Source organism: Frankliniella occidentalis, unplaced genomic scaffold, assembly GCF_000697945.3.
Source record: "Frankliniella occidentalis isolate FOCC.00 unplaced genomic scaffold, Focc_3.1 Scaffold581, whole genome shotgun sequence".
Taxonomy (NCBI): Eukaryota; Metazoa; Arthropoda; class Insecta; order Thysanoptera; family Thripidae; genus Frankliniella; species Frankliniella occidentalis.
Window position 1 is genome coordinate 104720 of NW_026267697.1, and position 15893 is coordinate 120612.

Consider the following 15893-nt stretch of genomic DNA (forward strand, 5'->3'; position numbering starts at 1 on the left):
CCCCCCCCGCCTGCCCCCGGGCCGGAGGCTGCACAGGCAACGAGGTGGGCAAACGGCGGCGGCCGCCCCGCACAGTCAAAACTATAAAGGTGGATTGTCCAGAAAGTGCGTCCGTTTCACTAAGATTCATTTGGCAAGTAATGGCTACTTGGCGCCTGCGAGACTCGGGGTAGGCCAGCCCGCAGAACACGCATGCACTGCGGACAAGATTTTGCCTATCTACAGGCGCTGTGCGAGCTTGCAGAACCTGAACTTGGCAGGTTCGTTCGTAGCGGCGAATGACGGACGTGCTATCTGGATGATCCCTTTAGTCTCGTGAAGACTGAAGACGCGTAGTTGTCAACTGTTTTTGGTGCAAATAGTCGTAATTTTGGCCCATTTGCAGCAAAACAATTCACAACTATGCGTCTTCAGTCTTCACGAGACTAAATCCACCTTAACAAGAACAGGTCGCTTGTCTTGTGCGTTGCATGCATGGTGTTCGATACCGTTCAGGCTCTGGGTTCAACTCCTACACCTCTCAAAGGGAAGGTACTGAACTTACAGGTGTCGAGTCGGAAAACGGTACTGGAAAATACGTGAGCGGCGTGATCACAAAATGCTCATGCTCCCTTCAGAATATCAAAGGGACCTTCGGCACACAATTTGTCAAGTCGTATGTCTTCAGGGTTTGCTTGTGCATAAGAATATGATGGGCAATTGGTCACGGTACATACCGGTTGAGCAGGAGTAGATGACACAGCTTGCGGCCGTAGGGGCGCTATCGATGGAGTCCTTGGGGCGCCAGGAGCACCAGGGGTTCTCGGAGATGACACCAACAAGCTGTTTTCATGAAGCGAGACTTGTTCTGCCAAAAGACGGTCAAACTCTCCCATTGTGTCATCTGCCACCGGGTCTGGGTTATCCACAGCTTCTTCATTATCACCCCTTACTACACCATCGTCGTCATCTTCGAGCCCCATACGCAGTCTTTTGACGTAATTCTAATTTTGGACAGAAAGAATTCTTGCAACAACTATCGGGATATTTTTCTCAATGGAGAAAGAGAAATTGTATTGTACCTGCACCACTTTTTTAGAGCCCAACTTCTCCACTTTTTCAATGAAGTCATCAAATTGAAATTTGGGGAACAAACGATGAGACCAGTGCTCAAGTCTTGCCATGACCCTCTGCAGGTCTTCAGCTTCATGATTCTTGCCTTTAAATTTGATGTCAGCAAAAGATTTTTTCAGTTGCAGCAAGCCCCGTGGTCCTTTTAACCTTAGATGGTAAAAAAGCAAATTAATTTTAATAGATAGATTTTAGTTTAGTGAATAAAGTTGGGGTAATTGTGATGTTTACTATGGAAATATATGCTTGTGACATACCTTTCAGCATCTAGCTTGGGTTGAGGTCGCTTAATTCGTATAACCTTTTTCTCATCAGGTTTTTTATCACTATCCTTGTTACCCTCATTATCTTCATTGTCGTCATCCCCACCTGTAAATGTAAAGTCATATCAGTTAAAATAAAATATCAGTTAGCAGATATTGCGAACCACAGCACTGAACTGATCTCTCTAAAAAATTACCTGCATCACCTCCCTGCACCTCGTTATCCGAATGATTTCCTGCATCTCCAAACTCTACCAAGTTGTCCAGGTCATTGGGATCACCCAACAGACTGTCTCTTCCAAACAAGTCATCCACTGTGTATGCCATTGCAATGCGTGCAGTAAGGTTATGTCGAGATAGAAAACTTCAATTAAACGATACAAACAAATGCATGACGCAGTAAAAATATTTATTTAAACTGTTTTCTCTTTTATATGATGAAGGGCGATATAAAATATGGTCAGACACATAACATGTGTTAGATGAGCAAAGGTTCCCAAAATAAACACAAAATTTTACAAGAGATCGCGAACGGCAGCCGAACAAATTTGGCGGGAAACCGCCTGTTGCAAGTTTGCAGGCGAACAGGGGTGGCCAACTACAAAATATTGATGGACATTGTTATGATCCATTTCAGTACAACATTAATCTACGAAAGTTAAAGAAGTTTCGCACAAGAAACAATAAAGAATAATAACATAAATGTATAAGGTTGTCCGCCAACGTAATGTCAATGCGAATATCGATGGACGCCATGGCCGATAGTATTTCTTTAGAGGTTATACTTTAGAGGTTCCAGTAAAGAAAAAGATAGAAATTTGTCAAGCAGCAAAATCGTCTTGATCTGCTTGGCTGCTTGAAGAGTCGGACGGCTGGGTACAGTTTGGCTGCGAATCTTGGACACCACTGCTGTTAATTCTTGTCAGGAATGACGTCAATAATCTTCTGTTGAGGTGGTCAGTCAGCGACAGATCCTCTTGAAGACGCACTTGGTTGACGATTTCGTTAGTACTTTCGTTAGTCGAAGGAACACAGCTGTCACCATTCACAGCCGGCTTTCCTGGCCTCTCGGGCATTTTCAGGGATAGCCGCTGGGGCAAAACTAAGTGGGTGGGAGGCACCCAGTGTTGTCAAAACTTTCGGGTTCGGGGCGGCTTGCCGTCCGTGGGTGGCGTGAAGCTGAGCTGGCCCTCCCCCCCCCCCTCCTCCCTCCCCTCCGTTCCGCCCCTGTCCCCCAATTTTGTAATCTTCACTTCATGAAAAACCGAAGTTGTGACTTAGATCTACAATATCTTTTGGGACTTAAAAATAAAGGAGTTTTGACCTAACGCAAATTAAGTTACAAGAAGACACAGTAGCTTTTCTGCTAGAGGTTAAGATATATTTCAGTCTTAAGGATTTTAAATAAACGGAAGCGTATTTTGTGGACACCCAACAGTGGGTGCTGTAACAATATTTTGCAGGTACCAGTTTGGCACAAGATCTTGGATGTCATCCAGCTTTCAAACATTTTATCATATGTTTAAAGAACATAAGTCAAGATCTGAAAGGAGGAAGATTATTTGAGAGGGGAAATTTCTTAGTGGATATTTTAAATGATTCATGAGAAGGTCACTGTTTCTTAAATTTGTAAAACAATAATTATATAACATTTCTTCACTTTAAAAAAAAAAAAATACAGTAGTCTGAACATAACAAGAAAAGTCACTAGGAAATATCTTTCTTAAAACCAAACTATGTACAATATTTATAAGAATGCTAAGTACTAGCACATCACACTATCAACAAAGTAACAAAATCAAAGTGGCTTCCACAATGTTAAATATAACTAAACATATCATAACAACGAGCTACAGTTTCGCTAGTTACACAAAACTAATGTCCTTGAAGAAAATTACCGCAGGCTAGCTTGCAAAAAAAGAAAATAAAGCCCAGTTTCCAGCTAGCAACATCATAACATGATATGACAAATACTGTGTTTCATTTTGTCTAATCACCATACCCCTTAAAACAAATTACACATTTTCACAACATTTACAGATTGTTCAAGACCAAAACATAGGTCAATTTAAGAATGAGGGACATGAAATAGAATATCATCATCTTCCCTAAATTTAGGACTTCCTGCCATGAGGTAAATATTGCATATGTTCTTCAGAACACAGAATTACAGCAAATTCTGTAGAAAGTAGACTTATTTTTTATGCAAGTGATTACTAAATGCACACAAAAATTAAATATTCAATCAATGATTATTATGCACAAGTGCCAATTAATTGCACATAGGTAACAACAGTTTTCTAGAGGATCAATACAACTTAAATTCTAATCTTTCTTAGATAAAGTATGCAGGCAAGACTACGCTGGTTAAACAAACTGGAGAAAGGTTTCAGATTCAAAACAATGAAAGTAGATAAAAAGATTCAAAAACTGTGGAAAATAGGCAGGTTTGATCATAGGCGACAATTTTCCATCTGTTTCGATCGAAAAATACTGATGAACTATCTGACACACTAGAGAGAATGAGAGCAGTACTTTATGACACAGCACTGACAGTGATTTGTGATTATGATTTTCAGAAGATGATGAAGTCATGGTTTATAATCTATTAAAGGCAACGGGGAAGAAATGTTTTCATTTCACAGACAGAAAATATTACAGAAGTGAAATCTGGTTCCAACTTTGAATAATTCAAAAATGTTGTTAGAAGAGATACTTTAATGCTAATTAAAAAATAAAACAAACATCGTTTCTCAAGCCTTAGGATGACAACCGAGTTTTCCACAATCATGTACAGATTAATTGTATAATTATTCAAAGTATCACAGTATTCTTCATGCTTCATTACACAGCATGAGATCAAACACAGATTGCCATACTCACTTTGAACACACAACAGCTTTAAAGACAAGCATGACTCAGAACACCAACACCAGCATCTTCAAAACCAATCCTTAATTACTTAATTAGAGGTCCAAAAATCCAAAGTAAAATTTAGATTAAAATGGGAGAACATTTCAAAGATTTATTATGATACAATGAGAGGCAGTTGTTGATGTAATTAAATGAGAATTGACATGATTTTTGATAGAACAAACCATGCAGGAGAAAAATAGTTTTATAAATACACCAGGGTATGTAAGTACAATTCAATCCTCATTCATACAAAAATAATCTGATGAGTGTATACTATTACGAAATAGGAACAAACAAAAGCTGTACTTTTTTTCTGAATATCATTAATAGATGCTTGAAATACTGAATATTCCTTACATGTTGCTTTCAACAGTTTTTGACATAAGGCATCAAGAAGACTACCAATGAGTAGCATTCAGAAACTCAAAACACATCAGACAATATTATCAGATGGATAGTGTTTAGATGTACCAACCTATTTAATTTGAGATATATCTCTAAATCTTTTTCTCTTGGAGAAATGTCACAACAGTAGAAATTTTTATATTATAGTTGTTGCCAGCTGGAAATATGTTAACAGACTCCGCTAACACATCCCCAGTAGCGTAACATCAGTCGACCACACCTCTTTTGAGTCTCTTTGCAGGGGGTATTTGATCACTATCATTACTCTGTTTAATATCATCAATCATTGCTTCCTCTTCAGAATCACCATTAGATTTGGAAAAATCAAAGTTTGGAAGCCACTTGGTCAGAAGATGTTCAAAGAACTCTTCTAAGGTTTTTGCATCACCATACACTTGGCTGTCATTCTAAAAGAGAGGTTTCATGTATGTTAAAGTTTGTATATACATATAATGTTAATGTATCTAGGGGTAGAGGTAATAATTATTACTTACACTGCTGTTGGCAAAAGCATTCTTAAATATTAGGCGAATATCACGTATAACTTCAGTTAAATCAGAATAATGCTCTGAATGATCAGGGCTAAGTTTGCTACGGACAGTTTCAAGACACATTGGATTGTCTATTTGGTCGTTATATGATGTTGCCTAAGATAACAAAAGGGGTATTATTACCAAAATTTTAATTTTAACTAAAAATTTAACAAAGTGAACCCAAAGAGTCATAAAAAAAAGTGTTAATTTTCTAAAACCATACCTCAGTGCCAGAGCCAATATCTCGGAATTGCAAACTAGGTTCATATTGGCAGTATAGCTCAAGAACAAGCCGACGCGCAAGCTTTAGTTCATTTGAGCTTAAAGTTCCCTGGGTTTTTCCATCTTGGAAATGACTTACAACTTCATTTATGTCAGTGCAAAGTAAACACTGCCATGTATCTCTAGATAAAAAAGTAAAACAGTACTATTAGTTCAAAGAAATCTTATGTTGAGACTGAAGAAAGAAAAGAAAAGGGACACAAAGTAAAGGGAAGCTTACTCAGGCAGAGCTTCAAGTGTGGGAATGTGACAGTGCATATGAAAAACTTTGGGGCACTTATCACAACAAACTAATTCCCCACCATCCATACACACTGCGCACCAATCCTCATTTGGATCATCTTTAGCAGGCTCAACCTCTTCTTGTTTTTCAACCACTGTAAGACAAGACATACAATTAAATTTATGCAAACCAATCAAACATATACAGTCAATGCTACTTTGTAAGTTCCAAAATTGTTACACACACCAGCATGGTAATAACTTTATAATTTACAGGGGTCAGAAAGCATACCTTGATGCCTGGTGTCACCAGTAGATGAATCCACTTGTGGGCTATCACCAGCCTGAGTCAATTGCATTGGTGCAGGCGGTTGAGGCTCTGGAATTACTACAATACCATTGCTGTCCAGCTTGGCTATGGTTGCCATCAAATCATTAACAGATTCCTGAAAGTATTTCATAAATTTGGTTAAGATCAATTCATAGCTGAAACTATTAAGGCTAGAAATAACCAAAGAAAACACCAACTTCGCAATATTTGTCCAAGCTTCTTTCTGCATCTTCAGGTTTATTTAAGCTTGGACTTGGAGTTTTTGGTGCTGAAGATGACACCATATAGCTTGTGGATGACTGCCTGCTAATGCTGCGCTCTCCATTACTGTGGTTGGAGCTGATACTGGAGGAGGAGCTCCGGTCATTTAGACGAGGTGTGCGGGATTCTTCTCTCGTAACAGATATACTCTAAACATGCAAAATCGTGAACTCATCAGGAACACATGCGCACACAGAGATAAAAAGCGCAGATGGGAAAAAGCTTAAGAAACGTACTGTCAAAGATTGCTTATTAATGGGGATGGCCCCAGGCACTGGGCCAACGCTGATCGAGGCTCCTGGTACGCCTGGCGAAGATGCCTGCGGCTGCTGCTGCAGAGGTGACACCTAGGAGGTGTATCACATAGCATATAGTACCTACTTATATACCTACTTCAACATGTGTGTACCCTCATCCTAATTTCAAATTAAAATTAACCAATCTAATGCCCTATTGCACCGACCTGGGTCTTGAGGGTAATTTTGTAAGAATTGTTGTCCTGGTGGTTCGGGCCCTGGCCAGAGCGACCAAGATTGCCGAGCTGGCTGACCCCGTGCTGAGGAATATGCCATTGGTGTAAGGCCTGGGCCTGGGCCTGCGCTTGAGCCTGGGCCTGCGCCTGGGCCTGAGCCTGGGCCTGGGCCTGGGCCTGAACCTGGGCCGTGGCCTGGGATGGGGGGTGCGGACCCTGCTGTTGCACGCCCTGAGTCTGATGACCTCCACGCTGACCCGTTTGCCCCGGCCACATTGCCGAGCCAGCTGTCCCCGGGCCAGGGTGGTACGTTCCATACTAAATTTGAAAAAAAAAACGAAATACATGAATATGTTACGGTAGGCGAGCGAGTCTTATTATGTTGTAATATTTTGAAGATACAATTAGATAACTGTTATTAAATTAGTTTAAATCATCTGCATCTCTAACCAAATTGTGCTGCTGCTGCTGCTGCTGATGCTGCTGCTGCTGCTGATGCTGCTGCTGCTGTCGCATGTATTCTCTCTGGTAGTGGTGCTGCGCCGCCGCCTGCTGTTGGGCCACGATGGGGTCCTGGTAGCGTCGTTGAGTATGGGGCATCCCGGAAGGGTGCTGCGCCTAAACAACAACAAAATCACTTCATCAACTTTCCTCCTCAATGAGTTAAAAAAAAAAATAGGAATGATAAATTAAACCACGGCTCAAACAAGCTGTCTGAAAGGCGAGCGGAACATACCGGATGGCCCACAGGTCCCATTGCCAGAGTAGCTCGGCCTTGGCCCTGGTGAGGGGCTTGAACAAGAGGAGGAGTTGGGCCACCAGGTGGTGCAGCCCTGGGGTTCAGCATTGCCTGCAGGGTTACATTGCGCCCGTCCGCTATAGGGTGTGTAGAAGACGTCACCTGCTGGTGATGTGTTCGCATGAGGCCAAGGCCTTGAGGGTTGTGAGGTGAATGTCGCAGCATGTTCAAGTTCCGAGCCACCTGTGCTGGTAAGGACTGCAAGCTCTGAAGGTGTTGGGTTTGCGGCGGCGTTGCGGCTCTCGGCGGCCCCGCGGCTCCCATGGATGTTGACTGCCGCTGAAATGCAATACATTGATTTATAGAAAAAAAGTTGCTGAGGAATTATTGGTTTGTTCTAATTTCAGGCAACCTCATTTCAGAATTAAGATTTGATTTTCTTTAATGTGTACGAAATTGCTATTTCTAAACAGCCAGTGCTCTGTAGAAGAAACTCACCAGGGAGGAGCCCGGGGGAAAATACGACGGCACAGTTGAGTAACCTGCTTGGTTAGCAGTTGGTTGTCCGTGCAGTGATGGTGGTTGATGGTGTTGCTGGGGTTGAGTGATAGTGGCAGGGGAGGTGGCGGAAGCGGATGGGGCGTTGGATACAGGCCCAGCACTGTTGGACCCAGATTGATTACTAGTGTTGTTGTTGTTGTGTTGCGACGGATAGACTCGTCCGTCCACAACAATATTGCCGATAGAGGAGAGCACTGTAAAGTAAATTAGAATATTAGCCTTTCAAGATAAAATAAAATAAAATACATTGACATTGGAGAAACACAAATAAATTTTTTACCTCTTATTAAGTCAGGAACTTTGTCAGTCGCTAAGTGTATCCTGACAGGAATTTCTGGGTTTGGAATATCTGCCCTTTTGCTTTTGATTCTCTGGAGATGCTGAGTAATTTGTCTGCAAATGACAATCATATATAGATATTAATACATCACGTGATTCAAAACTACTGCAAAGGTCACGCTCACTTGGCATATCATAGGGTAATGAATTGAGTCGCACAGAATAACAAGAACTTTCACAATTAGTGTGGTAATTACCTTTTACTAAAGAGAAGAGCCATGTCACTACCCTTATTAACAGCGTTTGTGACAAAGTCAATGCAGTGGTCTGTCACTAAAGATAATTGTTCCAATGCCATTTTTTTCTCTGTCAACGTCTTCTGTTTGGCATCACAAACCTCATTAAGACGAACTACTAATTGTTTTCCCCTTTGGTTGATAGCATTTGTTAGACTGTAATAATTAAGTATTTAGTACCACATACTCAGAGAAACACAAAGCTTTTTAAAATCACCAGAAACATACCGATAAACCATTTGAGTTATTTCTTGAAGAAGTGCTTTCTTTTTCTCGACAATCAGTACTTGCCTATCTTCAATGACCTTGGTAGCACTCTTTAAGAGAACTCTCTTGTAGCTGGAAGAATTTGGAAAATGTTACAATTTTGTTGCAGAAGTTAAAATTAGGATTTATTTCATTACTGTGACGTGTAAACTATTGGTAGTTCTAGTGCATGATGATCCTCACCTCACTTCAGATAACAAATTGTTAATCATCCCTCTGGACTCTGAGGCAATTTCATGACTGAACTTATATTTATGGTCTCGATGTTCAGTCAACTGACAATCTCGGCATGTCAGTCTATCGCAGGTTTCACAAAATAAAGTAAGTTGTTCCTGATAGGAATAAATTAGGACAAAATACCAACAAATTAGACAAACAAAAATAAAAAATTTATACATGTTGTAAATATGAAGAGGGAGCAAGGGGGTTACCTGTGGATGAATGTTACAATAGAAATTTTTTGAAGTCGCTGTGCTTGCTAATGTATGGTTCTCTAAATCACCCTCTTCCTTTGGTTTTATTGAGTGATCTTTTGTTATCTTTAATCTTTGATGGGCCTGAGACAAGTAAGTTACATGAAACTTAATTCTACTTAATACTAAAGTGGTAGATGTTTTGAAAGAATAAATCAAGTAGGTACCTGAACACAATCATCGCAAATGAACTCAGCACAATCAACACACCAGCTAGTAGCTGGTGCACTATCTTGACAGCTTGAACATTTCAAGTCTGAGAGAGACTTGTTTAAGTCAGGATTGGCTCCCATTTCACTCTCCATACACAATTCCAGCAAAAACTGATTGTCAATGATGCCATTGATAATGCTGGTGACAGAACATTCAGGGCAACCAATACTATTGACTTCCACTGTGAAAAAGAAATTAAATTACGTTAAAGTAAAAAGTATAACTTAAGTGAGATTTTTTAGAACTTTTAGTCTCAGATGTCATAGTTAAAATGTGTAAATTTAGAAAAGGGCCACAAGAGCACTCACCAACAACATCTCCAGTATCTTGGTTAGGTTCATTTATCTTCGATGTTATACATGACATGCATGATGTGTGTAAACACTCTAAAAGTCTAGGTTGGTCATTCAGAGTTAAAACCGTTTCACAATAAACACATTTTATGTTTGACCATGTATTAACACCCGGAACATCCACTCCAGTTGTTGGACTTCCTGGAGCATCTTGGTCTGCAAATTAATCCCATTTATTGACATTATACTCACCGAATTTAAAATTTAAAAAAACAAAGAAAACAACAGTGAACAAACCCATTCCATCCAATGCAGGTGCTTCCACTTCTCCATTGAGACAGTCTGTGGGTAACATAGATCCATCGTCGTCATGATTGTTTGAATCCAACAAATTTGGATTACTTTGGTCTAAGCCGTCTACATTATCATCATTTAGTGTACCGTTCGAGCTATTTTCAAGATGTTCCTGTTTCCCAATAAGCACATCTTCTGGTTGGCCCTCAAAGGGTTCCATCCTGACAAGTCATAGAAAAAAACATATCACCATTCATTCATTTCCATTAATTTCACTAAAAATAAAAAATTGAAAACACATACAGAGAGCAACAAATACACAAACACACTATGCTAAAAACAACTTCAAATGTTTTTGATTTACAAGAAAAAAAAAAGATTGAAAGATTGAATTTAATTAGAATTTGATTAATTCATAACCATGAGACAACATTCAGGTCTAACTTGAGATTTTCTCAACAATTCACGTTCAAGACGTATTCTGGCCTCAAAGGGGCTGCAGACTCAACAAAATAACAAGCAAAATAAAATAAAATTTTACAAATCAAAATGCCAACAATTCATGCACAACTCTAATTATTGCGGTCGGGAAGGCGTCAAGCAACTGGAGGAGCCGCATTCTACGAAATGAAATATTACACGCCAAAAATGAGAGCCTGTACCTTAAGAATTTGGAGTGCGAAACGTCAACATATTTTGTGTTATGTTCCTCTCCTCGCGCAATGAACAATTGGTTACCTACACAACAAACCTTACTTGGGAGAAAGTTCTTTTTTGAGGCTGTTCGCTGAATGCCGATTAGTTGCTGCTCATGTTAAAACAGCGAAAGAGGTGGAACCAAACGAGTAAATTTAGAAGACGCAGAACTTTGATCATTTAACAGCCACTTTTCTAACTTTATGGGTTGCATGGAAAATTTTTCCAATGTCAAAAAGTTAAAATTTTAGAAAGCATAACAATACCTCCACGACCAAACCCCCGAGCGGCTAATTCCACAGCCTTCTGGATTAGGTAGGTCTGCAGCAACCCGTCATCTGAAGCACGAGTCTGGCATATGACAGGGTTGGCGGACCCCTCCCGATAGATGGGTAGATGGAGGGTCCCGCCGCCCGCCACCGCTGCTGCTCTGAGCGCCAAAGTCCAAGCCAAAAGCTAAAGCTACCACTCAACAAGTCTCAAGTTTTATTTAATGGATGTGTTCGGCATTTATAAGAAAAGTCTATATTTGCTAAGGATATTTCAGGATCGGCGAATCTTCCAAATAAATACATAGGCACCGGTAGTAAAACAAAAACATCTGTATAGATGAGACTTTAAAAACCAAAAACACCACAAATTTATTTGTAAACATTTTTTTTTCAAGGAACATAGAACATTTTTGGAACGAAGTTAATTTAATAAACATAAAAGATGTACGAGATTTATATTTGTAATACTATTGCTTACCGTCATGAGCTTTAGTTCCGAAAGTTACGTGTCAGATTGTGCCTTTTAAATAATTAATTACTGCACCTCTGTTCTTCTCACCCATTGTGTGCAATGTGTAATATTTTGGAAAATGGTTTATTTAATGTATATATTTTCCGTTTCCCTGCTCTATCTTTTAAAAACATTGAAATTTTCCTCTCTATGTCCATGTTCAGGATCAAGCTTATGAGCTCTATGAGTCATATGACATTGCTTACCCTTTGCGACAAAGAAAAAAACTTCTTATGAGTAAAAGTTATCCGTTAAAAGTTAGAGTTATAGAATGTACCATGTATTGGTTCGACTCTTGACAGAGTTATTTTATTGATGTATGACAACAAGGAACGTAAAATGAAATGCCAAGCTGAATGAATATGTCTTGTTCAAAACTAAAAAATACTCTTCTGAGCAATGAAAGTAGAGTTGCAAATTAGTTACGCTATCATGTTATGAAAAGTGGTGAGTTAAATGCAACTAACCAGTAACTCGGGAGCAGATTTAGATATTTAAATCTTATACACAGTAGCACTTCTTGTATTTCATTTTTTCAAGACAAGCAAAGATCAGCATCAACACTTTGATTTTGATCTTCCCAGCCCATATTTATTTGGATTGGCAACAAATATACATTGTGCACAAATAATCCCTTGACATTGGAATATCCTTTGCAGTTGAAAACATGCAGCAAAAATGCCAAACAAATTCATGAAATAAAATTTGAGTGCTCGGTTAGCTGTATGTATTACGAGACTTGGAAGAGTGAGGAGGCCGCCAGGCCGCGCCGCAGCGGATCCTCCATCTACCCATCTATCGGGAGGGGTCCGCCAACCCTGTCATATGCCAGACTCCTGAAGCACACTATTCATTGCAAATTTACAGAAGGCGGTGAGCCCCTCCCCCCTCCACTTTTTATGATTTTACTTTCGATACTTTTGGCTCTGTCAATAAATATTTTATATTGGATAGAGTTATATTGGACTCATTTGGTTCAATGGAAACATTAAATGTTCTCGCCTTCCCTCTACCCCCCCTCCCCCTCGAGGGTGAAAGGGTGAATTTATGTGGCTGCCGTTTGCGTTGTTTGAATCACCGCGCCAAATCGCTACACCTCCACATCCTACCTGACCTGACCAGACCGACCCGATCAAAAGAACAAGATTCTGGTTAACACTGAACTGTTTGTGGAGAAAAGTAAGTGGTACTTTTTTCTGATTTCTTCTTCTAGCAAGTTTTTCTAATTTGATGGGCTTCAACCACATAAAAACTGGTATTTTTGTTGTTGTGGTGGCCATTGTGTAACCATGTACTTCCCGGTAGCAAACTGCTGCCCCTCGGAACTTTTCAACTTTCTCTCTGTCCGGCATGTGTTTTAGCCAATTGGAGCTGATTAAAGTTTGTTTGTTATTGGTTTTGATTAAATTTATTTATCCACTCGAAAGTCTTACAGATTTCATCAATACATTATTCGAACAACTAATAAAGTACCTAATTCCTTGCAGGTTGCAGCAGGAGTTCTCCCTCGGCCCACGGCCGCGCCGCTCCACGCAGCACACTAAAGGGCTGTGGTGACATTCGCCTACCGCAGGCGCGACCACAGGTTATCGCTGCAGACCTGCTTGCCGATGACGAGTTGGTGCATGGGCTTGGAGCCGACGTACAATCCGCTGCTGACGATCCTGGCGGCGGCCCTCCAGTAGTCGGCGGTGCCGAGCGCGCTGTCCACCACCTCGACCATCACGTTGAGCTCGCTCACCTACGAAAAGTACAGATACGGTCAGCCAGGATCGCTTTTGCAGGTGCCCCAAGTGGTCTCGTGTGAATGTTCGACCTTGTCCAAGCCGCGGTAGTCGTCCGGCTCGGCACCGGTCGGCCTCAGCAGTGTGACCACGGTCTGCTTTAGCTTAAAGTCGGTGCTATAGTTTGCAAGCGCGCGCAGGCGGACGAACACCAGGTCAAGGGCCTTGGCGACCGCGGCGCGCTGTGGCGAGGATCCCATCGTCACATCGAGGGCGTGTTCTAGACGGGCAGGCCAGGACGGCAGCGCCTCGATCACGTCGTAGGTCTGCGAAAACAAGGGCAGTGGTCATTAAGTCCCCGGAGGCCACGAGAGGCTCGGAGGTGGCGGGGAGCTGGACTCACCGAGGGAGCCATGTGGAGGAGGCTGCAGAGCAGCCACGCCTGCAGTGTACCAGCATGTCTCTGTCCGCCCCGCTCCAGCCCCTGCACGGCGGCCTGCAGGTCCCGGGGCGCGCAGTCCAGCAGCATGAGCGCCACCCGTGCCCCCCTCTGCTCCAGCAGGCGGGCCATCTCCAGACCCACGCAGCCCGCCCAACCGCGAGCCACCACGGTATACGGGCCGGTGGCCTGGTGCGCGAGGATCTCCTTCACCATGCTAGCGGCCATCGAGGGGACGTCGGCGTCCTCGGCTCCAGGCACCAGCAACACGGCGTTGGCCATCAGCAGCCTCGCGAGGGGCTTCATCTGCTCGACGGGCGAGTCCGCGAGGCCACCTACCAGGAAGACAGGTGGCACCTCGTGCGACTTGGCTTTGGGGCCACCGAAGGAGGAGGGCAACGGCACGGTGCGTGTGTACGGGGACGTGCTGTTGGCCAGGGCCACGAGGGCGGCCTGGGACTGCGGCAGCAGCTCTCCTAGCTGATCCTTGAGCGCTGTGGGAAACAGTCGACACTCAAGTCAATGATCAAAGGAAGCTGAACAGCCTGCAGGCTTACTTCTACACAGCCACGGTGTACGGGAGGAAAAGCTTAAGCAGGTGTCGGGTCATAGCCCCCCCAGTGAATAATGAAAATGTCAGACTGATGTCAGAACGATATAAGTTATCAGAAACTTGTCAATTTCAGGACCAAATTTTTATCAATCTAATGCAAAAACCGATAAGTTTCTGATATCTGACGTCGTTTCGATATCGGTCCGATACTGCATTGCTCAGTGGGTAGTGCCCCACAATGCAGCACCCTCTCTCTCACTCTTGAGCTGCAAAGCTGCAACTCCTTTCCCGTGCCGCCCACCTGGCAGGGGAGGGGGAGGGGGAGAGAACATCTATGCAGCAGATCAATGTTCTGCCTCGCAGCAGTGACTCCCCCTCTCCCCAAGCTGCGCGTGCAAAACTTTTGCACCGCCGTCCCCTCCCTCTCTCGCGGATGCAGCGAAATCAATCTCAGGTGCCCCGTTTCGCGGAAAGTTTCAGCCCCACGCACGGCCCGTGCGACCGCAGGGCGGCAAGACAATAGGGGACAACTACGTTTTCCCTTCTATTCTTCTTTCTCCACTAGCCGAAGTACCGGGCAGCAGCCGCCACAGTGCTACGGGTTTGCCTACTTCCCCTTCCGGGAGCGCGCAATGGCGCCTGCCGCCGAGTAGAGTATGCAATTCCGCTCAACTGCGGCGTCTGCTCGGATGTACCCGACTCCCAGAGTGCGGTGTTGTGCTGTGAACTCACTGGCCTCGTGGAGGTCGCCGCGCACCAGGTTGACGTGCAGGACGGGCTGGGGGTCGGCAAAGGCGTTGTCCAGGGCGAGTACGCGCAGGTGGGGCTCGGTCACCCCGAGGGCGACCAGGCTGGAGCGGCCGCCCGCGCGCCTCCGGGCCGCGCAGGCCGCAGCGACGCGTCTGCTCGGCGAGGACATTTCCACGGCCACCAGCAGCACCGACTCGCGCCCGGGCCCGCGGAGGACTCCGTCAAGAGCCTGGATCACCTCGTCTTGGCGAGAGGACACCTGAAAGCGTCGCGTCGTCAGGCACTAAGCCGGGCAATTTAGGGATCACCCACAAAGTACGTCCGTGATTCGCTGTTCCAAAACTGCCAAGTTCAGCCTGTGCCACCTCTCGGAGCGCCTAGTGGGTAGGCAACTTCTCGTATGTAGTGCATGTGTGTTCTGCGGGCTGGCCTACCTTGAGCCTCGCAGGCGCTCATTTCCCATTTTTCGCTAAACGAATCTTAGAAAAATCGGACGTACTGTATGGATGGTTCCTTATCCGCCGTGTCGCACTTCAATGTGACCCCGGGTTCCGACCAGGCCTCGCTCAGCCCCTTTTCAGAATTTGTAGAACAACCCACTCACCGTAAGGTGATATAGAGATAGGTGGCCGCAAGCGGTCGAGAGTGGGGGAAGGCAGATCCTTCGCGCCACTCCGCCGATCGGTTTGAAACGTGCTGGGTGCACGCTGGACCAGGTATTAGCAGGTAGCAAGGGTC

General features: G+C 43.5%; 3 protein-coding genes across 8 annotated transcripts in view; all 3 read right to left on the reverse strand.

The window, feature by feature from the left end:
* The window catches only part of LOC113202243 (MICAL-like protein 1), a 7646-nt gene extending 5932 nt beyond the window's left edge, over window positions 1–1714 (reverse strand). The window contains exons 1-4 of the mRNA XM_026416376.1: window positions 1571–1714; window positions 1368–1479; window positions 1062–1260; window positions 717–983 (exon numbers count right to left, since the gene is read on the reverse strand). Coding sequence (XP_026272161.1) covers window positions 717–983; window positions 1062–1260; window positions 1368–1479; window positions 1571–1700 — 708 coding nt within the window. The 5' untranslated portion in view covers window positions 1701–1714. The remainder of the gene's footprint in view (window positions 1–716; window positions 984–1061; window positions 1261–1367; window positions 1480–1570) is intronic.
* Window positions 1715–2732: 1018 nt separating this feature from the next.
* Window positions 2733–11362, reverse strand: LOC113202242 (transcription intermediary factor 1-alpha). 6 transcript variants are annotated; one of them, XM_026416372.2, is made up of 21 exons: window positions 11173–11362; window positions 10967–11015; window positions 10214–10431; window positions 9932–10132; window positions 9578–9804; window positions 9369–9494; window positions 9121–9269; window positions 8899–9009; window positions 8632–8826; window positions 8376–8488; window positions 8033–8289; window positions 7532–7873; window positions 7246–7413; window positions 6787–7113; window positions 6560–6670; window positions 6260–6472; window positions 6024–6177; window positions 5730–5886; window positions 5451–5631; window positions 5189–5341; window positions 2733–5101 (listed from the first exon to the last, which is right to left on the reverse strand). In XM_026416372.2, the coding sequence occupies exons 3-21, from the start codon at window positions 10428–10430 to the stop codon at window positions 4901–4903; spliced, it is 3603 nt and encodes a 1200-aa protein (XP_026272157.1). In that variant the 5' UTR covers window position 10431; window positions 10967–11015; window positions 11173–11362; the 3' UTR covers window positions 2733–4900. The 6 variants fall into 6 exon arrangements, with proteins under 6 accessions (XP_026272157.1, XP_026272156.1, XP_052131305.1 ...); XM_026416371.2 differs by having other exon boundaries at window positions 10953–11015; window positions 11173–11240; XM_052275345.1 differs by having other exon boundaries at window positions 10962–11015; window positions 11173–11238.
* A 1740-nt stretch (window positions 11363–13102) lies between these two features.
* The window catches only part of LOC113202279 (fatty acid synthase-like), an 11195-nt gene continuing 8404 nt past the window's right edge, over window positions 13103–15893 (reverse strand). The window contains exons 20-23 of the mRNA XM_052275351.1: window positions 15138–15438; window positions 13817–14346; window positions 13506–13739; window positions 13103–13430 (exon numbers count right to left, since the gene is read on the reverse strand). Of these exons, the coding sequence (XP_052131311.1) occupies window positions 13254–13430; window positions 13506–13739; window positions 13817–14346; window positions 15138–15438 (1242 nt within the window). The 3' untranslated portion in view covers window positions 13103–13253. The remainder of the gene's footprint in view (window positions 13431–13505; window positions 13740–13816; window positions 14347–15137; window positions 15439–15893) is intronic.